Source organism: Lepidochelys kempii, chromosome 9 (assembly GCF_965140285.1).
Source record: "Lepidochelys kempii isolate rLepKem1 chromosome 9, rLepKem1.hap1, whole genome shotgun sequence".
Classification (NCBI taxonomy): domain Eukaryota; kingdom Metazoa; phylum Chordata; order Testudines; family Cheloniidae; genus Lepidochelys; species Lepidochelys kempii.
Genome location: NC_136388.1, coordinates 100,821,405 through 100,847,625, shown reverse-complemented (window position 1 = coordinate 100,847,625; position 26,221 = coordinate 100,821,405). Strand labels below are relative to the sequence as shown.

At 44.9% G+C, this 26,221-nt stretch overlaps 1 protein-coding gene across 6 annotated transcripts in view; it reads left to right on the top strand.

Moving 5' to 3' along the window:
* Nucleotides 1-20,089, top strand: part of PLS3 (plastin 3) — an 87,947-nt gene extending 67,858 nt beyond the window's left edge. For all 6 annotated transcript variants that reach the window (XM_073358572.2, XM_073358567.1, XM_073358569.2 and 3 more), the window contains 14 exons: nt 365-528; nt 4,872-5,001; nt 5,589-5,721; nt 7,044-7,125; nt 7,852-8,017; nt 10,055-10,197; nt 12,183-12,278; nt 12,871-13,066; nt 13,825-13,903; nt 14,400-14,514; nt 14,645-14,778; nt 17,205-17,328; nt 17,717-17,841; nt 18,803-20,089. In XM_073358572.2, the coding sequence (XP_073214673.1) occupies nt 365-528; nt 4,872-5,001; nt 5,589-5,721; nt 7,044-7,125; nt 7,852-8,017; nt 10,055-10,197; nt 12,183-12,278; nt 12,871-13,066; nt 13,825-13,903; nt 14,400-14,514; nt 14,645-14,778; nt 17,205-17,328; nt 17,717-17,841; nt 18,803-18,935 (1,820 nt within the window). In that variant the 3' untranslated portion in view covers nt 18,936-20,089. The remainder of the gene's footprint in view (nt 1-364; nt 529-4,871; nt 5,002-5,588; nt 5,722-7,043; nt 7,126-7,851; nt 8,018-10,054; nt 10,198-12,182; nt 12,279-12,870; nt 13,067-13,824; nt 13,904-14,399; nt 14,515-14,644; nt 14,779-17,204; nt 17,329-17,716; nt 17,842-18,802) is intronic.
* Nucleotides 20,090-26,221: the final 6,132 nt, after the last annotated feature.

Here is a 26,221-nt window from a genome sequence, read left to right as displayed (position 1 = left end):
AAAAACCATGATGATGTACCAGCTGGCTCCTGTCAGCGTGGGCAACCTTTCTTTTGTTCCTGCTGTTTAATTCACATTCTTGGTGAATCCAGTTTACAGTTATGAACAGCAAGTTTGTGTGACACAGGTAGATTTGGATCTAAATGAGTAGACTACTTAGGATATTTATCTCCTGTTCAGTATTCTCATCATCTCTGTGCCTTACAGAAATTACAAAACAAATGGTTAGACCCCTTTTACATTTCAGTAAGGCATGCTGGGGGATTTGGGGTTAATTTATTTTGGTGACAACAGGGATGTACTTCCAGGAGGATTAACTTGTTTCTACAATTCTCTCCTTTTTCCTCCCCACTATGATGTAAAGATCTCAACAGCAATGGATTCATTTGTGATTATGAGCTGCATGAACTCTTCAAGGAAGCTAATCTGCCTCTCCCAGGATACAAAGTGAGAGAGATCATTCAGAATCTTATGATTGACAGTGACAAGAACAAGGATGGGAAGATTAGCTTTGAAGAATTTGTGTTTGTAAGTATATTTCTGCATTTTCCTGCAATTGAGCTAACCGTGTTTTTGCTATAGGGTTTTGGGACAAATACACAGTCTGAACTGCCTTAGATGAAGTCTAATAATAATGGGTGTAACTTCTCCTCACTCCATTCACCCTGATCAGACTGTCTACTTTGTATTAGGCCTTGATTTTTTTTTTTTTTTAAAAAGACTGTTTGCAGTAATTCTTGTGCTTCTAGAAACACTAGCTGAATAGGCCTAGCCTTTCCTACTAAAGTACTGGCCTTCCCAGGGGAAAGAGCAGGGTTACTTTTGAAGGAATGGATCAGAGAACGTCTCAGAACTTTTCCAGTATGAAAACTGTCTGTCTTAGAGACGCTGAAGGGTCGTCGCTTTCTAGGGTGACTTGGTGGTGTTTTCTGAGTAGAAGGAAAGGTTCTTTCACTTATCAAACCTCAGAAGATACTGACTTGAAATCAACTTGATCTTTCCATACACTTTTTAGGTCCCCGACCCAAACCAGAACTGATATGATAGGATCTATGCGCTCATGCCACTTCACAGCTCGCTAAGGCCTGGTCTCCACTAGAAAACTAGGTCAGATTAACTACGTTGGTCAGGGGTGCAGAAAATCCACACCTCTGCATGTCGGAGTTAGCCCGACCTAAGTCCCCGTGTAGACCGTGTAGTAAGTCGTCAGACTAATTCTTTCATCGACCTATCCTCTGTCTCTTGGGGAGGTGGATTACCTACACCAGTGGGAGAATTTTAAGTATAGATAAGCCTTAAATTCTGTCCTAGTTCCTGGATTGTGGCTAGTTAATACTTGGTTCCCCAGACTAGTGGAGCAGAAGGAAAGGAAAGTTTTTTACCTCTCAAGTTCATGTGTCTACAAATCTCTTGAGAATCTTCTCTGTTTGTTACAAATGAGGGTGGGAGGCGGGTTTATAAGGTACACTTCGAGGTTAGTTCTAGTTGCTGGTCTGATTGATTTAACTTTCACCATTGGCCTGCTTTTCCCTTCGGAGGAGGAGTGCAGAGCATGATGATCTGGTAGAAAAATCTAGAATCTGGCCTTTGACTCTAAAAAGGGATCAGAAAAAGTGTGGTATTTCTGGCAAAGGCTTTCTCTGAAAGACGGGTTAAATGCCGCCCTCTACCCTCTTTACATTCTGACAGTGATGTTGTGACAGCAATGCCACTAAATGTGTGGTGTGAGACGGACAGCTGTTTTTATGTGCAACTTCTCTTGATTTCTTTTAACTTAGCTTTACCTTTTTGTCCCTCGGTTATTTTCAGACCCTCTGAACTCTCGAGTTCGGAGCTGAATAGTAAGTTGGAGTTCGTTTGCAGTTTGTGAGCACTTGCATGTTGGGTGCATGTTTCAAATGCCAGTTTGCACTGGTTCATAATTCTAACTTGCACTGGAACACGGTTTAAAAGATTCTCATCCCCATAAGTGAAGTGTTTAATAATTTTGTATGTTCATAATATGAAGATCTCCTACCAGCAACTAACCTCTGCGGGGAGACCATCAGATTTAGCAACAATTCCGCTTATAAAGTTTGTTTGTTAAAGTGTAGAAAGAGGGAACGTTACAGCTTCAGCATAATTACTTGGAGAAATAATATGAAGGAGGAGGAAGACTTATCTGAGGTTGACCAAGATTTCATTGCCAAAAAGTGGTCTTAAAATGAAGGGTTGGCTAGCCGTGTTCATTTGAATGACTTAAACAGTAGGGTACTGGAGCAGCTCCTTGACTGGTCGTGGAAAATAAAACGAAAAAACACCTAGGTAACTTATTAAAATGAAAGTAATTCATCTAGTGAACAGCTTGTTACTTTTCAAAACGGTTTGCAGACCGGTCGTAGTAAACATGCCATCTGAAGTGCAGTGCTTTTAAAAGAGGATTTAAAAGGGTCCGTTTGAATAGTCTAACAAATACTTCACTGTGTGAGGCTGCACGTTTCCAAATTCGTAATAAAAAGAACTGTGGCACAAACTCACTCCTAACCCCGTGGAGCCTGGATCCTCTGGTCCAGCCAAGCTGTCCCTGGCACAGGAGCGATGCAGGGAGGGGCGATGTTGCTAAATGCTACCTTTGTGCTACCCCATCCTGGTGGCAGCAGGGGCTGATTCAGCATGGTGTCTAATGCTGTGCTGACTGGCCATGTCTCCGGGGCTGAGGGCTTTAAGGAGTAGGGAATGGGGACACAGAGCTAGCTACAATCGCTCTGCTACTGGGGCTTCCCTCTGCTGCCTGGTTAAGACAGGCTAACGGCCCTGTTCTGCAACCAGAACTGCAATTCAAGAAAAAATTGAAAAATAGATAGGGCCACTAGAGAAGTGCTTAGTCCTGCCCTGACAAGGGAGTCCACCAGGCCATGCCAAAGGATCACACTACGGGTTGTACCAGAAGAAGGGGGATTGCTGAGACCGGCAAGGGACAGAGAAGTTCTAGAGGGAGAATAGTGAGCACTGGGGGCAGGAAGGAGCTTGAGCACCAGACACTGAAATCTGAGACCGTAATTGAGAGCCCTACCTGAGCCTTGCCACTGAGTCTCCAGGCAGAACCCTGAGCACCATGCGAGTTTGTCTGACACCTATGCGATATTGAGAGCATTTCAGAGATGGCTGTAGGTGCCCCTTGCTGAAGACAGAAGTCAATCCCTTCAGGGGGATTGAAGTCGATCGAGAATGGTTGGGTAGGGATATGTTCTGACATGCATTTTCTTTTCTTTCCTCCTCTCCCCAACCTCACGAGGAGTCCCAGCCCTGAGGGCTTTTAGAAAGGTGCTCCATAACCAGCGTTCTTCTGAGATTCTGACATTACCCCAGGTCTCCTGGACTTGCATTCAGTATGCCCGCAAATGCTGCCTTTGGAATTCTGAAATGCTTAGCAAGGCTGCCGGCTGCCGAGAGCTGCACACAGGAGTAAACATTAGGTTTAAGCTAAAATACTGGATGGGTCTGAAATCCCGACGGGAGACTAGCCTGCTGCCGCCTTGGTTAATCTGTGGTGCCCATCACAAGGCACCCTTGAAGTAGTAGCTTTGAGTTAGCCAGGATATGGCAGGCTAGCTACTGTGTGTGACTAATGCTACTGCTCCAGCTTGGTATGTGGAATTGTGCCACACTGGGACCAGATCGTTACAGGAAATGGGGGCTTATCTTCAGCTCCTCAATGCCAAAACTGTGCCTTTTACACAAGAGAAGCAGAGGGGGAAATGTGTGTACCTGGTAACTGTAGAGAGGAAAAGGGAAATACGAGAAGACACCATGTATCTTTAATGCACCAGGGAAAGAGGCAAAGCTGTCCTGCATGGAGAGCGTTCCTCTGCGGAGCAGAAGCTGGAGCTGAAAGCTCTTGGGTGCTTTTCCAGTAGGATGTGCCAGCTGGGAAGCTTTCAGTAAGAGCGCAGAAAAACTGGATGATTGTCAAAACCCCAAGAGGATGACTGAGTCTCACTTAGGCAAATATTTCATGGAAGATGCAAGGTGTGATACAGAGATTGCTGTAAGCCCACACAGATGAGCAAATAGGACTGGGACTCAGCAGGGACTAGCAAGAGGAGAGCAAAATGGTGAGCTCTTGAAGGTTTGGACAGCTGATTAGGTTATGATAGTTCTAGGCAGAGGTCACCTCTGAGGAGATGATTTCTTGATGTTTAATTAGTTTTTCTTTCCTAATCAGTAGTTCAATAGACATTAATAGTACATTAATATCTACAAAGAAATCCCAGCATAAACTTTTCCATGCTGAAGATTCTCTGTTGACCTCAAACATAAAGAGCATGTATTGATTTGATCTGTTGAAAAGTTTGTTACCTAGCAATAGCCTAATATGGTAGGAAAGTCACTGCTGCGGTCCTTCTTAGAGATGTTGTTTTACACTTGCTCAGATGTGCTTTAAAAATCTCAGGTTTTTGTCTTCTGTGGGGTGTGGACAAAGTCACATCTGTGTGAACTAAAGGCACATCCCATGAGCTGTCCTGCTTACACAAACTGGGTTACAATTGTGCAACAGCTTTCTGAATTGTTTTGCTCACATGGAGACTGCATGTACGCTTGCTTTCAGACTGCAGAGTTTTGCGCTCTTCTGGTGGCCTCTTGAAACCGAACTAAAATGGTGATAAATGTATGTAATGGCTTCTTAAGGCCATTTCAGTAGGTGTTTGTTCTCCTTAACGTGATTAAATCTAATGGAACCACATTGTTTTCCCCCATCGTAAATTTAGATCCAGCATTATTTTGCTAAACCATTCTTATGTTTACTGGTTATACCACGATGTTTGCTTAAACATGTGTTTTCCAGTTTATAAAAATGAATGTTTGTCTAAACAAAACTTTCTGAACTGCAGGTTTTCCAAGAGCTGAAAAGCAGCGAGATTGCTAAAACTTTCAGAAAAGCCATCAACAGAAAAGAGGGGATTTGTGCTATTGGCGGGACATCCGAGCTCTCCAGCGAAGGAACCCAACATTCGTATTCAGGTATTACCCCGACATTCGGGTGCCTTCCTGAGTAAACAGGCCAAACCCTAGAACTAGCAAGTTTAATGACCTGGCAGAAAACAAGCTCCCCCCCCCCCCCCCCCGCCCTGAATAGTTCAATTGAAACAAGAGCAAGGCTAAATATCAAGGGATGTCACATTAAGTGGAGTGACTGAGTATGTCCACATTCCTGAGATTTGTCTTGTAGCATTTTCAGCTTGCTGATATATTCCTCTTGCATTTGGCTATAGCCAGCTCAGTGAGTGACTTGTACTATGAAAATTCCTCTACTACTACAGAGTATAAAAAGCTCTGAATTTGACTTTTATGACCAATCAGTTCTTAATTTGTAATGATAGAGGTGCCGGGGCTCAAGTTGTTTTTTTTACATTCATAACTGATGCAGCAAGCCAAAGGTGACGGGGCTCTGAACAGCCAAGCCTAGAGGTGCCGGGGCTCAGCCCTGGCACAAATGAAGCGCTGTGACAAAGAAAGTGAAAATGTAGTACAATAATTACTGTGCACAGTTCAAACGTATGCTATGCCGTAAAAAGCCTACATTTGCTTTACAATTGCACTCGTTTTAGAGGAAGAAAAATATGCCTTTGTAAACTGGATAAACAAAGCCTTGGAAAATGATCCCGACTGCAGGCATGTTATTCCAATGAATCCAAATACAGATGACCTCTTCAAAGCTGTTGGAGATGGGATTGTACTATGGTAAGTCTGTTTCCTACAGAAGCCCTGTCATTGGGACTTGACTCTTCAATCTAGGCTGCTTTTCTGACCCTGTATGTTTGGATAGAATTCGTAGCTCATATAAAAAGGGGTACGTAGCCACTTCAGACTTTCAGTGCAAGAGCATGCTTTTGCTTTGCTGCCAGCTTTGATGACGTGGGGGAAACTGGTGTTATATATTGTCTGTGGATTCTCGCTTCACTCTTTGGGTCTTGTTACACACACTGACTTCAGAAAAGTCTGTCCTACAAAAACCCAGCTACATTCATGGATGCACAGAAATGTGTGACAGTGACCTGTGGGGGCATGTTCTGACATCAGTCCAGTTTCCTTACATACCTGCATCTCGAAGCACTGTCATGTCCCGTGTTGGAAGCCTCAACAGAGGCTAAGGATGAAATGCATCTAGCAACAGGATCTCTGAATACCCGATCTACTTCCCATTGGCTCTAATGATAGCTGGATTAGGCTCTAGGACGAAGGTGGGGCCCATTAGTAGGGAAACTTGCTCTGCTGTTCACTGCAAAATGTGGAGTCTACTCTCCAGGGCCATCAAATAGCCTACATTTTCACTCTGTAGAAACGGCTTTTAGATTGAAAAGCAAGGTGACATGGTATTCCAGCGGCACTGTAGCAAAAGGCGGAAGATCTACTCTAGGTTAGGCATTGCCTATTTTCACTTTGATGATGTCTTTACCTGCCTTGTTTTGACACCTGCCGATCTGTGATCTACAAGTAGGTCCAAGTGGGGAATAATTTATAATGTACAGCAAAACCTCTGCTTCGACTCCTCTTGCCTGTAGATGCAGGAAGCATTGCTCTACACGCTGAGTAGTAGAAAAACCCATTCTGAGCCTTTTGTGAATTCGCATCACACGCCATCTCTTCCAAATGTTTGCACTGTCTGGGTTTTTATTTTGGAATTCCTATTTAATATTAGCACGGTCTCTCCCTTCTAGGTATGCTGAAACACACAACGGGGTTAAATTGGAAGAAAACAAGTCTTCCCTCTAGAATTTACAGCAGAATAATGGGTCTTCACTAGTTTGCTGATGGTATTCTGATAATTCATCTGTTTTTACTCAAGCAACTGATCTAGTTCAGTGGTGGCTGTTACTGTGTTTAAAGTTTCATCAGGCTTAACTATAAATTACAAATACATTCTTGATGTCCCAAATCTAAACCTTTTATTTCAAACAACTGAGTACAAAGTGTCTGATCAAATCTCATTGTTCTGTTTATTTGCAACAACTTGTGTTAGGATTAAGCGCTTAATGGTGTTTGAATATTTTTGTCTTTGTCAGTAAAATGATCAATCTTTCTGTTCCGGATACAATTGACGAAAGAGCAATCAACAAGAAAAAACTCACACCATTTATAATTCAGGTATGGTATAATATACTTTCATGATCTCTTACAAAGATTGAAATCACACAGGGTTTGTGAGGGGAGATTAATACAGCAACTCACGGAATTAATTCAGGACTCTGGTCCAGAGCAGAGATCAGTTTTAATTGTATTTAATAATTTAAAGGAATCTCTGTACTGTGCATTAAATGGAAATCTTAGTGCAAAGGGTAATGTTCTGTAAATATTCGTAAGGGCACGAGGAATGACGTAATGCCAAAAGCTGCTAAAGGTCCCCTTCACAGACTTTATCAAAACTGAAATGCTGTAGCAATCTACGTACCTCAAGGTTTATGCTGCTATTCTCAGAAGGGAGGCCGATAGCTGTGCATGTATGTTTGTATTAGAATACACAACGTAGTAAATTGATACGTGTTGTAATACACAAACCTGTGTGTGCACATGTAACATTTTAATGCACACTTTGATGTTCCAATCTTAATCTTGTTGATGCCACTTGATGTGACTCAGAGGCTGAAACTAAAAACCAGAGACTGAAATTAAACCCTTGGGTCTAATTCAGTTCTTATTAATTCAGTCCACTTCCATGAGACTTCTTTTAAAATACTCCCTTGGAGTCTAATGCAGCTGTAGTTACTGTAAAACTGCAAGTTTTCTTCTACTAAAAGCAGGGAAGTCCCCAGGCTGTCTGCACGGAACAAAAGGCAGAGAGAGAGACCTCTCATTTAGCTCTCTTGTTTACAGGAGAACTTGAACTTGGCATTGAATTCCGCCTCCGCCATTGGGTGTCATGTTGTCAATATTGGAGCAGAGGACTTGAGGGAAGGGAAACCACATCTGGTGCTGGGGCTTCTCTGGCAGATTATTAAGATTGGCTTGTTTGCCGACATCGAACTCAGCAGAAATGAAGGTAGTAACACACTGCAAATCATTGTTTATCCTTAGTCAAGCCTAACCTTAGGGTGACCAGATAGCAAGTGTGAATTGGGATGGAGGTGGGGAGTAATCAGTTGCTTATATAAGACCAAGCCCCTGGTCACCTGATCTGCCTGATCTTGACCTACTGTCCCGTGGGGAGGGGGAATATCTGAACGAGACTTGAAATTACTCATTTCAGCGGCACAGCTCAGCCTGACAGACGTTGTCTTTCAGCAGCAGGTCCTTCATGCCACATTCTTCTCATCCAGCCAATCTACTCTTCATTTTTCTTCCCCTTCTCTGCAAAGGGACTTCTTTTACTGCTCACTTTGATTGTGAAGAGCCTGCTTTGGGCTCTCGGACTGAGAGGCCATTAACCCTCCCAGGACTCTATGGAGTTGGCTGGAATAGGCTGGATGGCACGTGCGGGTAGCATGGGCACCTTTCAGCTGTAGCAGTAGCCACAAGGTTTTCTTGTCACGGGTCCACCTTGAGCTAAACCAGTGCAAGCCTCAAAAGGTGTGAATGAGCTCGTGTTCTTTGAGCAATGATAAATTCTGACTGGGAATGGGGGAACCGCTAAATGTCCATAGACCATTAATTAGATGTGTTTCTATCTGCAAGTAGATGTTCTCAAATCACAGGGCACCATTGTGTGATGCTTAGAGCTGGTCAAAAAGCATGTCTTCTTTTCTCAGATTTGTTGTAATTAAAACTTTCTGGCTTTTTGACAAAAACCTCCCAAAACTGACTTTGTTGCTCTTTTTTTTTTTTAACCAAATGGAAATTTTCACAAAACCATTTTTTTTTGTCATGATTAAATGAAAAATATTCAACCTGGTCTGTGAGTGTCCACTGTGTCTGTCCTGAGTGTATCGATGCTAGCGTGCCCCTTGCTTTAAAACACCAGGCATCAAAGAGCAAGTGCATTCACACTCTATTTCGTTATGTCCTGGTGCACCTCTCCAGTTGTTGGAGAAGTTTGTTACAAGACAGATCTTGCTTACTGAATATGTAGCCAGCTGACTCAAATAAAAGGTGTAGTCTTTCAATCACAATCTTGAAACTGGATTGGATGTCAAATCAAGCAAAATTTCTGGCTACCTGGTGGTTATGGCATGTGGACTTGTGACATCAGCTCTTCTAAGCGAGGCAGAATTGGACCACGCCAGAACTTGGATGGGAACCCCTTCCATGCCAGCAGTGGTGTTAGTCATTCGGCGAGTGGCATTTTCTTGGTAGAGCTCGAAACACTGACTCTTAAGGGGAGACTTCGGAAGATGTTTGGATCACAAATAACTGCACATTGGCAGTTTCCCTTCTTCGACCACCTAAATTCCCCTGGCACCTTTTGGTAGGGTAGCTTAGCTTTCCTTTCCCTTGTCAAAGACCGTACAGTGATGCTGCAGGATGCCTGCCACATGTAGCTGCTAAGTGATCCCACCAGTCAACAAGCTCTGGGATCCTTGTGGGCTTACTGTGTCACACAAAGGCTTCTGTGTGACTTTGGTTTTCTTTGTATTACATTTTCCCCTCCCCTGTCCCTGCCAATGTAAGCAGCCCTTGGGTATAGAATTTCCAAATCCCCTGCCTAATGCGCGTCGGCAATGGATTCACGGCAGTGGTGGTGATTTTTCAGAAAAACATGTGAAATCGCATACACACTGATTTTTTATAATGGAAGGGCCATGTACCAGATAAGCCAGTTAAATTGCCTCGATCTGGAGGGTTGTAACTGGAGCTGATCAACAAATGTAAGTATTTTCTGGAGGGGAAAAATAAAATCCCTTCTAGAAAGATGTTGCATGGAAAAGTACGATTTTTTAAAAATTATTTTTATTGGCAGTACCAAGGTATGTTGGCAGAATCTGAAATTATTAGAGGAAAAACTTGGATATGGTCAGTCATTTTTTGTCCAAAAATACTTGGGTGACATTTTTTTCAGCCAGCTCTAGCTGTAACTTAGAAGAAGTCCCTGTTTTTAAAAAGCAGTACTGTCCTGTATTTAGGCACATCTGTTTTCTTCCAGCTTTGGCTGCCTTACTTCGCGATGGTGAGACTTTGGAGGATCTTATGAAACTGTCCCCAGAAGAGCTGCTTCTAAGATGGGCCAACTTCCATTTGGAAAATGCAGGGTGGCAGAAAATCAATAATTTCAGCTCCGACATCAAGGTAATTGGAGCTCCGCTTCTGTGAGGCGCAGCCAGGTGCATCTGAGCCAGGTTGCTGGGGTGAAGTATGTGTGTGTGATTGATTGGGCAGTACTTGCTTCTTTCCTGAATTCTTACATAAATTGTTAACCAGTTGGGCCTTGATCCTGCAAACACACACATGCTTTTAACTTCACTGCCCTGAGTTTGATTTCAATGAGACTCTCAGGTTGGTAAAGCGAAGTATCTCTTAGTGTTTGCAGGATCCAGGGCTGCTTTACTTCAACATAAGAGCTGACCCTGTCCTCGTACAGTAGAGAAACGACAACTAGCGTACTTAGGGGTTCTGCCCTTGAATCCTCTCTGCTTGGTACTGATTCTCCAGCCATAAAAACGAGTGTGGTGTATCTTTGTTGTTTATGGATGCCTTCATTTTCAAAAGCTGCAGATACCAGTTCAAAAGCCCTTAAGGGTTTTTACTGTACGAGCGGGGAAGCAGTACATAGCTAGGATGCTTTCATGTGGCTAAAAGGCACATTCTCAAGACGGTTCTCTTTCAGAAGCTGTTTTCAAGGGTCTGTAGAAAGCACTGGATTAAAACTCATCCAAAAACATGGGGAAAATGTTCACAAAATGTTTTGACCGTTTCTGCAGGGGAGAGCTCGTTCATTGTATGGAAATGCTAACCCTTGTTAGCAAATACTGATACTTTACCTGAGAAGTACTGGCTGAGGCACTGCAGGGACCTCTAGTCCTGTAGCCTTCACATGGGACCTGGTGAAATGGGGGGTAGGTGGGGGAAGACATGTCTCCTAGAGGGCCTCAACCCTGATGCTAGTGGCTGATCTTGTGGCTTCCTTCCAGCTAGCAGCCCTCCTGGGTGTGATGACTTGTGAACTTTATACAGCAAGGGCTCCAAACATGCCTGGAATCCAGTGACATGCCTACGGATTGGGGGGTTAGAAGCAAGTGATTTTATGTGACTTTTTAAAAATATTTAAAACTTTCTTCTGCCTAAAGGGAGCTTCCTTTGGTGCAGGGAGTAAATCGATGCCTAACGCTGGCTGGGGGTGCAGAGAATGCTGCATAAACTTTCAATTTTTTCCCCCCATTTTCAAAATTAGAAAAACTCCAAGTGCTCTGCCCAGACAGCTCTGCTCAGTGCAGGCTCCCAGCTGGTAGGCTCTCGTGGGACACTTCATGGTCCCAGTAAGGGAAAGTGTTTTAGTTCTTCATTTTTCCTCTCTCTCTCAAAAAAACAAGCTCAGGCCTGTATCTCCCCCCCCCACTCCCCCGCTTCCCACTAGACGAAAGGTTTGTACCCCCAAATCATCTCTGGAATGGCTAAAACGTTCATGTGAATACACAAAACTCATATCTTGTCTTGGGATCTGCTTTAAGAGAAAAACCCAAACCCTGCATTTTGTAAATGTGATGCAACAAGAAAAACCTGCAGGCTCCATGTAGTCAAAATATCAACAACGCTGTCTTCTCTTTACTGGTTTCCTTTAGGAATGTGGTAGCCCTGCAGAAGGATCCCTTTCTGATTTGAGGTGGGGAGGATGTGCCAATGTGCCTGAGAAATTATATAGTAATTGGCATCAGGAGCATGAAGCTACTCTAGAGGTCAATCTATATGGGCTGGATCTCTGCAGGCAGTTGTTTAAGACCAGGACCTCCAACTTGCATTTTTTTTTTTTTTTTTTTTTGCAGATTGTGGTGGTGTAAAATATTCAATACTGACCAGTTATTTTTGACCGTTTAAGTGCTGGTTTATGGTTCTAACACTGGCTTAATGTTTCTAACTTTGTTCTTCTTCCCGCTCATGCCTCCGGGATTTCTGCTGTGGTGCTCTTTCCCTCTTTCTTATCTGTCAAGCTCACTGACTTCAGTAATTCAGTCAAGGTATTGTATTCAGTGACCTGAATCAGACAAGTCTGCGATGTAATGTTCGTGTGTGTTCAGCACCATGTGGGAGAGTTGAATATGCCACTTAATCCATTTCAGGATTCGAGAGCCTATTTCCATCTCCTCAACCAAATTGCACCAAAGGGACAGAAAGAAGACGAGCTGCAGATTGACATTAACATGTCTGGTTTCAATGTAAGTACTCAGTACATCTGTCTGGGTTTTTTTCCTTGTCCTTATGCTGTAAAACTGAAAGCTGGGTATGGACTTTGCAGGCTGCTTATGGCCTCTTGATCGCCTGGTGATTGTCAGACTTAGAATAAATAAAATATCAGTGTGGGGAAAGCAAGACAGACACACATCTGGTATCCAGTTAAATGAGGACATGTTTAGACCTGGGCATTAACGGCCAGTGTAACAATTGGAGTAAACCAAATGTCTGAGAATTCAGTCGTCTTTATACCTGGTGATATATTTGTGAGCATGCTGAATCATGAGTTCTAATTATTATTCTAGCTGGCTACTGTAAAGCTTGAGAGGGGAGCTTTCTAACCAAGCGGGTAGATGGTGACCAGTGCATCCATACGCTATGGCTTATTACTACAATATTTATTCATTGCTTTGCTTTTATTTGGCCTAGTTAGTCAATGCCCCATATCTCCTGAAAGCAGGTGGACTTGTGTATTCAGTCCAGCAAAGGCAGTGTTCAGGAAGAAGTTCCTGCTCTTTATAGCTGAGTGACGTCCTCCAAATCTGCTGGCTATTCATGCTTCTGTCACCCCAACAGGAGAAGGATGACTTGAAGAGAGCAGAATACATGCTTCAGCAGGCAGACAGACTGGGCTGCAGACAGTTTGTTACCCCTGCTGATGTTGTCAGTGGGAATCCCAAACTGAACTTAGCCTTCGTTGCAAACTTGTTCAACAAGTATCCGGCACTTACCAAGCCAGAAAATCAGGACATCGATTGGACACTACTGGAAGGTGATAAAACTTCTCTCCTATCATGATGTGTGAAGGAACAATACCTAATGGAAATGGTTTGTACCACAAAAGGCTTTTAGCATTCTGATGAGCCATCAGGCTTTTAAGAGTGCAAGTAACGAAAGGTTCAGCCTGATGGTGTTTCGTTTTCAGCGATGCTGTTTACCAGTGTCTGCGTGTGACCAACTCTTCTTGCGTATTGGCACGGGGGTCAGATACCAGGCTGTGCACTGAAGTGTGACTGTAGAGTTACCTATAGTGTGCTTTAAAGAGACTAATCAACCCCCACAACAGTGCTGAGAGGCTGGGAAGGTAGGAGTCCATGTGTAGATGGGTTACCGGAGACACTGAGCTGTTGCTTTTAGGGGCATCGCTGAAAGCACTGGGCTGCCTGGTTCTCGGCCATTTATTATTAATGCTAATAATTTAATGGTGCGTAGTCTCACCCGGGGTATTGCACCGCTTACCGGTCGTGCATACATCATAGTCCGTTTTATTGACCCTAAACTTCTTAACTTCCCAAATCCTAGTTAGATCTTTCAGCATTGAGAAAAGATGTCCAGGTAGCTGCCCTACAAGTTGGTCCTTTTATGAATCATTATGGAGGCAACTGGTTTTCAACCTTCAATGTAAGCTGCCTGGTATGGCGCTTCCTGCCAGGGCAGGTGGGATGCTCCGTGTCCGAAAGGCATGATTTCTCTCCAGAGTGGTGAGAGGCACCCGAACAGGCGGCATAATGTCTGTCTCCTTTAACGTAGGAGAGACACGTGAAGAAAGGACCTTCCGTAACTGGATGAACTCTCTCGGTGTGAATCCACACGTAAACCATCTGTATGGGTAGGTTTTCTGCATCTTTCTTCCACTAGAGCTGTTGGCTTTTGATCGAATGCAACTTTAGTTCATTTAAATGTAGGGTTTCTTTTTTGGTCGACTAAGAATTGAAGTAGGTATTTGAACCTGTTCAGATCTCTTTGGTTGTGTTTAAGGATACATTAGGGCACCTAGAGCCTTGGATAGGTGTCTTTCTTTTTCTTTTTAAATTAAAACTACCTAAAACAGGTGGTTCTCAGTAAAACTGCAAGACTAGTCAGTATATCAGCTGCCAGTCACTCTGGAGATGCACTGGAATCTAGATTTGCCATATGATAGCCAGGGTTTATGTCCCCATGTCAGAAGGTGGGAGAAGTTTGATATTTTACTCTGGGGTGGTTGTTTGCTTCTTTTTTGCACTGTTGTAACATAATTAGTCATAACATTAAATGTAAACCTAAGGAAAGTCAAGATATGCCTCACTCTCAGAACACCAGGGCTAACCAATGCTAATCCATTCTAGTGACCTGCAAGATGCACTAGTAATATTGCAACTATATGAAAAGATCAAAGTTCCTGTCGACTGGAATAAGGTTAACAAGCCACCGTACCCCAAGCTTGGTGCAAACATGAAGAAGGTGAGAACTTTAGGTTACTGTAAGAACAATAACAAGCCTAGGTTAGAAATGTAAGATTTGGAAGCCTCGTTGTATATACATTTCAAATTCTGTTTGTTCTTGTACATATTTTTTTTCCCTGTGCGTGTAGCTCGAAAACTGTAACTACGCAGTGGATTTGGGAAAGCGTCCGGCCAAATTCTCTCTGGTGGGCATTGGTGGACAGGACCTGAATGATGGAAACCAAACACTGACGCTAGCTTTAGTCTGGCAGTTGATGAGGAGGTACAAAGCTCGTTTAAAATATCTAAACTGTGTGAATACAGCATTTGAGTGTAACATAGTGTATCCCATGCTCCCTGCTCTCCCTCCCTCTATGGGGGAGACCACAGATAGAGATCTGACAAAATACTTCTAGAGCTCAGAACTTCTCTCACTCCCCCCCCCCCCCAATTGAAAAGGGAAAAACAGCAACAAATTTCAGTTTTTTTGAAACTTTTTTAAAATTTTTTTGTTCTGAAATTGTGGGGTAAAAAGCCTCCCCCACCAACCCCCGGCCTTTCCTTTTTTTAAACCCCCTGTGGCAGAGGTGGGCAAACTATGGCCCGCGGGACCGTCCTGCCCGGCCCTTGAGCTCCTGGCCAGGGAGGCTAGCCCCTGGCCCCTCCCCCACTGTGTCCCCCCGCCCTCAGCCTCAGTTTGCCGTGCCACCAGCGCTCTGGGCAGCGGGGCTGTGAGCTCCTGCCTCTCTGAAAGGCATCGTAAGGGAGCAGGGGGGTTGAGTAAGGGGCAGGGAGTCCCAGGGGGCAGTCAGGGGACAGGGAACAGAGGGTTTGGATGGGACGGAGGTTCGGGGGGGGTCAGGGGATGGGGAACAGGGGGGGTTGGATAGATATGAGAATCCCGGGGGGGCTGTTAAGGGGTGGGGCAGTCGGGGATGGGGAGGTTGGATGGGGGTGGGGTTCCAGGGGGCAGTTAGAGGCAAGGGTCCTGGAAGGGGGTGGTCAGGGGACAAGGAGCAGGGGGGGTTGGATGGGTTGGGAGTTGTGAGGGGGGCAGTCAGGGGGTGGGAAGTGGGACAGGGTGGATAGGGGGTGGGGGCCAGGCTATTTGGGGAGGCACAGCCTTCCCTACCCGGCCCGCCATACAGTTTTGCAACCCCGATGTGGCCCTTGGGCCAGAAGGTTTGCCCACCCCTGCCCTATGGGGGAAAAGGAAATAAACAAAGTGATATTTTTTCCCACTAAAATGAAAAACTTAATGACAAATTCTTTATTAAATGGAAAAAGCTATTTTCCAGGAATTTATTACAATTAACTAGCATTTTAAAGCCAGCTCTAAATGATTCTAGTAAGATACAAAACTGAAAATATGTATTGTACAGATCAAATGAGGCCACTTAATAACATTCAATATGCTAGCCAATATTTTCATTAATGATTTGGATATTGGAGTGGAGAGGGTGCTTATAACATTTGCAGAGGACACCAAGCTGGAACGGGTTGCAAGCACCTTCAGGGATAGGATTAGAATTCAAAAGGACCTTGACAAATTAGAGAATTGGTCTGAATTCAACGAGATGAAATACAATGAAGACAAATGCAAAACTACAAATTGGGGAATTACTGGCTAGAGAGTAATTCTGGAAAGGGTTTCAGAGTTCTAGTGGATCACAAATTGAATGAGTCAGCAATGTGATGCAGTTGTGAAAAGGCAAATGTCATTCTGGAGTGTGTTAGGAGTGTTGTGTATAAGACACAGGGGGGAATTATCCTGCTCTACTCGGCACTGGTGAGGCCTCCGGTGGAGTTCTGTGTCCCGTTCTGGGCGCACGCTGTAGGAAAGATTTGGAAGAATTGGAGAGTATCCAAAGGAGAGCAACCGAAATGATTAAAGGTTTAGGTAAACTGACCTATGAGGAAAGGTGTGTTTTTTTTTTTGTTTTTTTTTTAAAAAAAGGGGGCATCTCTAGCCTTGAGACAATAAGATTGAGAAGGGACCTTCTAAGTCTTCACCTGTGTTAAGGGCAAAGAGCTGGGATCCATTGTCCGACTGTCAGTGCACATGGATAACAAGAAGTAACATAATCTGCAGCAAAGGAGATTTAGGTTAGATATTTGGGGAAGGTTTCTAATGCTAAGGGTAGTGAAGCACTAGCAATCGGGTTCCCAGGGAGGTTGTGGAATCTCCTTCATTGGAGGTTTTTAAGAATGGGTTAAATCAGTGGTTCTCCCCCTATTTATCATTGCGGGCTGCATATGCGTTACCTGGGTTGAGAACCACCGCATGCCCTACCTTTCTGTGATTTGGCTCTAAAGAATTTTATCTGCCTTTTTAGTAATGTAAAGCTTTGGGCGTGTTACCCCTCTGAAATAACTCCTGTCAACCCCAGTGCAGTCACTAGCTTCGTCTGAACTGATGGAGCTTAAAAAGTGACTAAATACACCGCATCAATTCAGTGTTATTCAGGGTGCCCTAACTGGTGGGGCACATTGAGAGGATGTTGGACAGCAGAATCTTTCTCTTCCCTTGTCCACCAAAGGTAATGTAGAGCAGAGGCTGAAGTCGGGGCTCCCAAGATGGGCCCGCAATTGCAGATTGCTCTTTTTTTGGCTCAGTAGCCTGAATCCTAGACTGCATTGAGAACATGGCTTTGTTCCTGAACCATATCTACCCTGCGCTGTAAGGAACTGTCTCCCACTCATTCTCAGATACACCCTGAATGTTCTCGAGGACCTTGGTGATGGTCAGAAAGCAAATGATGACATCATAGTAAACTGGGTGAACAGGACACTGAGAGAAGCTGGCAAGTCAACCTCCATTCAGAGCTTTAAGGTACCGGGCTCCTTTTTCCAATGGGAGGGGGACTGGCATCTCCTTTGCAATGCATTGTGTTACAGTGTCAGCCGCAGACTTGGGCACCTCCGTTGCAAGCCATTGAGGGACATGGGTGGAGATTTGCTGCCTGCAAACCAGTTATTGTTTGTTTAGCATAGTTTAAGCACTTAGCCGCAGCTAAACAGAATAATAATGGTAATGCGGCATTGTAACTGGCTTGGAAAGGATCCCCGGGGGGGGGGACTAATTATTAGTAGATGGTAGCAATTTTTTGACTGTTTAAAAAACCCTTAGTTTGGTTACCCATTCCACAATCAATTCCGCTGTTGTGGAATCAGAAACCAGACTTGTTGAATCCTCACTGTATGTCATTGTGTTCTTCTAGGACAAGACTATCAGCACTAGCTTGGCAGTGGTGGATTTAATAGATGCCATACAGCCTGGTTGTATCAACTATGATCTTGTAAAGACAGGTGACTTATCAGAAGATGACAAACAGAATAATGCTATGTAAGTGTCTGTAGTCTGTGAATGGTGCATTTTATTGCAAGAGTACTGCTGTCCTATTCATGACCTTCAGGCTGCAGATGGGTGTGCTCCAAAACCCACATTCTCAATCTTTTGCCATACTGGGATAGTCCAGCGACACCGTCCCATTTAGCAGGTCAGAAGGGCAGGCTTCTTGTGATGCCGGCTTTTGGAAGGAACAGAGAACTGCTTGAACAGTTTCTAGCAGTGTGATCCCCTATCCATTAGCAGATAGCCCTGTGAACAGATCAGATTCTCTCTAGTTTGGTTCAGATTGATTTAATAAATACTTGACCTGTATCTCAATATTTGAAATTTGAACTGTTGGACACATGGGTCACTATGGCAAGTCTGTTTCCTGGTGAGAACAGCACGAGTCTTCTTCAAAATAAGTTTCTAGTGGGAGTACTGAACTGGAAAGTTGAAACTTGCTTTCCATGAAGATTCTGTAATAACTGTAACAGCAAACTTTCAGGTAACTTTCAGTACTCTGCTTGCTTTAATATGGATAGAAAGCAAATGCAAGGAGCATGAACAGAAGGAGAGAGAGTTCAGAAACTTAACTATTCACCAATAAGGGTTAGTATTTATTTATCTTGAAGGGATATTGAATAACTCAAGGTATATGTATTACACTTTCTCATCAACTGTTTGTAGAATGGACTTAGGTTCAAAATATCAACATGTATATTAAAAACTACTAATTCTCTGTAATAAGGTTATTTTAAAATCAGTTGCTCTATATTAAAAACGCATGTATAAAACCAATCTACTTGCAAGATCTAAACAATCACACCTTGAAATCGGGGTTAATACCTTATTAAACTATGCGTTAGTGATCATTGAAATCGCGCTGCAATGGCTGGCTCTTTAGCTAACAAGTTCAGGTAAAAAGGGGATTTGAAATGTTTACATGTACTCATTTCTCTTGACTGGTGAATAGGTATGCTGTGTCCATGGCGAGAAGAATTGGAGCCAGAGTATACGCTCTTCCAGAAGACCTTGTGGAGGTGAAACCAAAGATGGTTATGACAGTGTTTGCCTGTTTGATGGGCAGAGGAATGAAGAAAGTGTAAGATGCTGACACACGTGCAAAAATCCCAACCTGCCACCCCAGTGCATGACTAGCTGATCAGCTGTGTCCGGGATGAAATGCTGTTGGCCTAAGAACTGTTGAAGTTTCAAGGATTCTCAGTTTTGCTTTGCAAGACTAGAACATTATCAACGTTTTCAGGGAAAGGAGTTTTTAACCAACAGATTTGCTCTTTTCCCAGAATGGAAGTTTGATTTAAAGTGCTCACGGGAATGCATTCATATCAGACCAGCATCTCAGAAAATGCTGCACTGGACCTATTTCTCAGATATTCTGTGTTTTTTTGCTTCTGAGGGTTGCTAAGGTGGTTGGCATGAATCTTAATAGAAACAAATTTCACTTGCTATCTAAAAGACAGTTTATCTTGTGTCTTGTGGTCAAATCTCGTGTGTTCTGGGTTTGAGCTTTTATTCCTTGCCTCTGTAACCATAAAGTTACAGAAGTAACTGGGATCTGTAGCGCAATTTATAAGGTTAAATGAGAAAATTATATTTCTGAAGATCAGTCTTCCTGCAGTATTCTCTCTACATGGTGCTTTTTTTATACACATAACAAATATTTTGATTACTTTACAAATAAAGCATAGTGTTTTTTTTCTTGCTACCTTTTATTTAAAGGTCTTTCAAGATAGAGTATATTTGAGAATACCACCTAAAACTCAGCCTCTCTGGCAGTAGTGGACATCTGATGGCATCCAATAACAACATGCTGATGGCATCATTACATCTGAGAATCCAAATGAATGCATTTTTGTACGCATCTTGGTTCAATTGTGTGCACCTAGAAAATAATTTTTACAAATCCTGCATGTAAACTTCTGTTACTTTTTTATTTAAAATGCTGTTGGGAATAAAACAATAAAACGCTGTAGGGTGGCTGTGAAGGGAATAGGCAAATATTATGAACAGCAGGGTTAAGTAATCTGAACTGCAAAGTGCCGAGACCTAAAACTATTTTTTACAAATATGCAGGAAGTGGTGTCACCAAAGAAGGAAGGAGCTGTATCCATAGGAGTTAATGTACTCTTGCTTTGGCAAGCTGTTGGCTGTATTTTGAGATCACATTGCTATTCTGAGCTATTCAAATGCTGTAATATGGTGGCAAAGCATTAGTTGAAATAAAAACATTTAAATACAAGCATCTTTTTTTGCATATTTAATATGATTCACACTTGTCAGTCTCTCCTTACTGACCATCCAATTTTACAACTTACTTCCATGGTTTGGACTTGTGGGATTTTTGTGCTGGTCTTTTGGTTTGCTTTCTGGGAGCTGCAGAAGAACTATTCTCCCCCCCCCCCCCACCCCCTTTCCCTTTTGCTCAGTGATGTTGGGGGCAAGGAAGGTTGACAGTAAATCTCAAGCTAGTTACTTTGTGAAAATGTTGTTAGTTATAACTGTGTTTTGTTTCTTGTTTAAAGATGACCTGCGAAGGGAATGCTATCCTGTACAACATCGGTGTCCTTATTCACCTTGACCCTTCCATAAAGGATGCTCAGAACACTAACCATTAGAAATCTTATATGGCTGTCTCCCTCTCCAGTGTGCTTACCCAGCATGTGCCCTTCTGGAGATGTCACAGCTACCACTGAACCCTCTTGAATTAGGGAGCTAGTTCATAAGTCAGAGGCTGGGTAAATGCTGTTTAGGCTGAGGTACTACTAGTCCCCAAAGGGCGTAATAAGGTCAAATTATGAGAGGGAATGGGGCCTTGGATCTGGCCTCTCCTGTTTGGTAAAACTGTAGCTGCTTGGCCAGCCCTGTGATCTAACTTCCCACAGGGGTTGGTGGAGCTGTAACATTGCCAGCGCGGTGCATGCCACGTGTTCTGCAACAGCATGGAGAAGTTAGTCGTGCAGCCAGATGTTGTGGGACCTTAAGAGGCAGGAAATTGGCCTTTGAGCAGAGGCTGGATACTGTCGTAGATCAAGCATTGGCGTGTCAATCCACATGGCCAGCATGGATGCAAATTTGTTAATTCAGTTTGCAATCCCTTTTGCTGATACTCTGCACTTCATGCCAGCTTTCATAAGCATCATTAGTGAGATGGTTGAAGTCTGTGCCCTAAGAGTGAATTCAGTGTTCACCAAAGGTGACAGATTAACCATCGCCCAACTTCCACAATGCAGTATAAAACTGTTCAGAGGACATGTTGGACTAACTTTTGTTTTAATTGTCCATAGTTGTCTCAGCTGTTTGCGAGAAGATCTTTGCTCCAGGCCTGGCCAGCATGCCATATGGTTTAAATGCACACAGATACCTAGACCTCTGTCTTTTAGCTTTTGTAAGTTTTCATCTATAATTAAGGCTGCAAGTTAGTGTTTGCAGAATTCTGGCAACATGTGAGAACCTTGCTTTGCTATGGAGCATACTGTGATCAAGTAAACATTTCCGTATGGGAAGTCCAGGTGATGATGATTTGAAGATTATGATAGGGAGCAGTATTAATGTGATTGATTACATATTTAACTTCCATTATCAGAGCATCTGATTCTAGTTCGTCTATGAAGTTGCCATCCTGATGGTCTCAGGGGAGGGAGATATGTCCTGTCAGGGCTGTTCTCTGTGTGTAGTGGGGGGTTGTGGTTTGTTTGGTTTTGCAATACTTGCTTTCTGTTATGAGTATTATTGTGTAAACTGCCAGATAAGGCTGTCCAAATATTTTCAATTCTTGGTGAAAGGTGACATTTTTACTGTCTAGATCATTTCGTTTCTCTAAAGACTTGCTGCGGCAAGTAACGATAGTCTTTAGAGCCAGCATGGAGAGGTGTAAAAGTGGAGATTCATCTAGGAGGAGTTTTTTGCAGAGTCAGATTTATTGTGCTTGGACCCTAGTAATGAGTGAGCCTTACAGCTCCTCTCTGCACTTATTCGTAATAATGCTGCTAATGTCTCCTAGCGAATGTATTGTGAAGAGGTGGCTTTTATACTTCAGCAAAAACATTTCCTAGGTATTCGTGGGTATAAATGCTGTCTGGCTATTTGAATAAAGCATTCTGACCTCTCCAATTTTTCCACTTTGAAACCCATATCTGTCTGGTCTTTTTAAAATTTCTTAATTACTGGTTTTCTCTTTAAATTTCTGCTTTTCTTAGCAGTATCCACACACACACACAAGATGATTTGAGGGCTCAGCTTCACTAAGAGTTCAAAAGTGAATTAAGTACTTGAGCTGCAGATGACTGACTTTCAGTGAATCTCTGTAATGCAGTTAACATCGGCCTGCATTCCTTGTCAGATTTATAATCTGTATAATGGAGACAGCAGAGCCGTATTTAAAGGGAAACCAGAAACCTTTTCAAACTAAGCAGCATGTCTGCTTTCAAAGGGCCATGCGAAGCAGCAAATGTCCAGTCAGATGTGTGTAGCTTGTGAAGCAAAGTGCGTACGGTTACAGTGTGGTGCACCTATTGATAAATGTCACCATTTTGTGAGGTACATGGGCACGAAGAGTGTGATCATTTCCTCTCAGATGTCTGTCTATCCTGGCTCCTGGTTTATTTCCCCTTACGCCTCAATCACCGCATCTACGCTGTGACTGTAGACTGACAGCAGGGGCAGTGTCATGGCATTTTTTTATAAGTTGAGAAGGTGAAGTCGATAACAGGACCTGCAGCAAAGGCCGACAAGTCCCATGTCTGTTACTCAGTGAGGAATCCAGCATGATAACTGAGGAGGAGGCTAGACCAAAGCCCAGAGAACAGGGAGTTGGGGGTAGAGAGACCATAGTACTCGGCTTTGCCAAGTGCACGTGGCCTGTGAGTCCTGTCTGTCAAGGTCTAGGCCACAGAGTAGCCTGTTTCTGAGCTGTGAGAACTGTCCCTACGCCAGGCCAAGAGGAGGGCCTCAGACAGTCTAGAACGTATGTGTTAATAGGGGAGAGAGCATGTAAAAGGGCCGTAGTAAGTGAGGGCTTGTCTCTCCTTATGGCCTTGAGCTGGGAGAGAGTCTGGGCACGATGGAGTGCTGCAGTGTTGTGCCAGGCACTTCCAACAGAGGAGAGCGTGTCCGGGATTTGTCATTCTCTGCAGCAAAATGGAAAATAATTCCTGGAAGCTACAAAGGTGGAGCCCAGGTTTCATCCACAGCGCTGATAAATCTTACCTTGAACCTCTAAAATCCATTTCACCACGGAAGGCCTTGGACCATTCCAGCTTAAACGGAAGTTAGGCAGCATCTCTTTTCATTCTGTTTGAATTATTGAAAACACGTTCCTCTTTCAGATGGCCGGGAAGGGAATACAATCCATTAGCAGCTCCAGTTACACGGCTTTCTACAAATGCTATGATTTGTGCCTCCAGAGAGAAGCCATTCTAAAATGCATTTCGATTCGATCAATCATAATTTTTACAGCAAATCTTCTTGAAGACCAGTGGCAAGCTGAGACGAGTGAGCCAAACTCCTGTCTCCTGAAGTGCCTTAGAATGTGATGTTGTGGGGGTTGGTTTCGTTGCTGTCTGAAGCATGTGAGTTATCCTCCATAAGTGAACTCCTGGTTAGAAAAGCACATTACTGGATTAATTCGTGATCTGTTTGTTTTATGGCATTGTTTAGAGACCCAGCCGGGGCCCCGTTGGGGTAGGCACTGTCCAGACGGATGAAACAGAGACCATCCCAGACACGACTGGTGTGTTGAATGTACGTTCAATAGTTCCAGTGGTGAAGGAATACACCTGAAGACAAGGGGACTAGAGTCTCGTGGCTGGCCAGCGTGCTCCAGAACAGGGGTGGCGAGTTAACCCACTGGCTTAATCTTTAGATTCATGGGTGTTAACGCCAGCAGGGACCGTTGTGATCATCTGGTCGGAACGCCCTGTGACCTCACTCCAGTTCCTGTTCAATCTTTAGCTGTCCCCCGCAATCGTTTGGCATCCCGGCCCCGTGGATCCTCCCCTTGGGCTGGGGGGAGGTCTCTTAGCAGGGCTCCACCCGCCCACTTCCTGGATCCCAACGGGACACCTCTTTGCCACATTTCTTTACAGTCATTCCCCAGTAAGATTGACAATATCTGGGGGGGGGTTCACTGCTGAGGGGCAGCCTGAGGCCTGTGCACTGTTCAGACTTGAGAATAGAACTGAAAAGGTGGCTAGCTCTTGTGATGTCTCTACTCCCTGCCGATCTCCACAGGGGCTGGGTTCACCCATGGAGAATAACACAGCCTTAGCCGGGGGGCAGATGGTCCGGGGGTCCTCTGAAGTCTTAACGCCCATCTGAGAGTCTGAATCAGCGGGTCTTGGACGTGATGGCCCAAGTCTCTGAGTCACTGCGGCATTGTTGCTTGTCTCCCCCGCCAACCCTCATCTTTGCCCTTGCGCTGCACGTTCGCCCGGAAGCTCCACTTCCCACCGGCTGCTCTTAACACCAGCATTAGGCACTCGGGCTCCCCCGTGCCAGGTGGGGCAGTGGAAGCAGCAAAGCTGAGCCCTAAAGACTCGTTTCATTCCACTGGGCCACAGCTCTCGTTGTCTTTGCAGCATCCCTTTTACTTTGCTGCTACGGCACAAAGCTGCAGTGGATGCTGCTAGGTGCTCTTGGGCCTCCAGCCGGCTATTCCGAGCGTTCAGTCCGTTCTACCAACATGCTCCAACCCATCCCTTGTGGAAAAGCCCCTTTAACCTTGAACTGCATGTTGGAAGCTGCAGGTGTATTTTTGTTGTCAGCTGTTATGTAAAATCTGCAGAACATTCGGGCAGAATCATACATCCCCTCTCATCTCTCCTTCCCTGGGATTTGAGTTAACCAGTTTGTTACAGTTATAACATGGTCGCTGCAAGGGGCGGGGGGGATATACTGGCATCTGCTTGCCCACTGGGCAAGTAATAGGAGCAAATGGCTTGTCACATCACGCTTGACGCTTGCCCAGCGGGAAGGGTCGTTACTGGTGGCATAGTGCTGCACGCTTTGCAAAGTAGGAGCTCTTACGGCAGAGGTGGGCAAACTACGGCCCGTGGGCCACATCCGGCCCATGGGACTGACCTGCCCAGCCCCTGAGCTCCTGGCCGGGGAGGCTAGCCCCCAGCCCCTCCCCCGCTGTTCCCCCTGCCCCATAGTTATGCCACCATGCGGGCAGCACGGCCTGCGCCCGCCCACCTCCGGGCTTTCCAATAAGCCTGCCCTGCCGCTCCGAGCGGCATGGTAAGGGGGCGGGAGGAGGGGGGACTTGGATAAGGGGCAGGAGGTCCCAGGGGACGGTTGGATGGGGTGGAGGCAGTCAGGAGACATGGAGCGGGGGGGTTGGATGGGGGTGGGGTCCTGGGGGGGCAGTCAGGGGACAAGAAGTGCGGGGAGATTGGATGGGTCAGGGGTCCAGGAGGGCCTGTCAGGGGGCGGGGTGTGGATAGGGGTCGGGGCAGTCAGGGGACAGGGAGCGGGGGAGGTTGGATGGGGGTTGGGGGTCCCCGGAGGGGGTGGTTAGGGGACAAGGAACGGGGGGGTTGGATGGGGCAGTGGTTCTGAGGGTGGCAGTCAGGGGGTGGGGGCCAGGCTGTTGGGGGGGAGACAGCCTTCCCTACCCAGCCCTCCATACCGTTTCGCATACCGATGTGGCCCTCGGGCCAAAAAGTTTGCACACCCCCTCCTAGGGGGTGTGAGATGCTGTGCTAGACAACAGATGTAAGAGGAGCCCCTGAAGTGGCTGGAGATAAATGCGCTGAGGTCGTCCCTAGGGTGATGGTAAGTGGGGGGGGTTGGGAATAAAATATTTACTAATTCATCTTCTGCTTTTCTTAATTCAGCTACACATTCGAGCTCTGTCATAGAGCTGGGGAAAGGCCGTGCAGTTCCTCAAACCGTCCCGCTCAGTGGCTCAGGAAGAGATGAGTAATTTAAAAAATCAAAATCCTCCTTTTACTTTAACCCTTCGTCTCCTACCTCCAACACACTGCGCTACGGCTTGCTGCTGTCAGGTGGCCCCTGTCTTTTCCCTCTTGTCAGGTGTGGGGTTTTTTCATACTTGTAAGGCTCTAGTCTACTCAGGGAAGAGACTATTGGCACCCCTCCGTGCCCCAGGTCTGCCCTCTGTGTACACTAGAATCACACCTGTACGGTCCTTCTAGACATCCCTTGTGCTCCTGTTAGCAGGGCAATTCTCCCAATGCAGGATTTTATTCCAGCTTGTCCATTACGTCCTGGCCCCCGCCTCTAGTGGAATGCTGCATTTGTCTCCGTGGGCTGGCTCCTTCTGCTCCCCCCAGCTCTGTGGCAGTGGGGGCTGTGTCATGCAAGGAATAAAACCGCTCTGGAGCCCTTTGATGCGTTCAGCTCAGGAAAG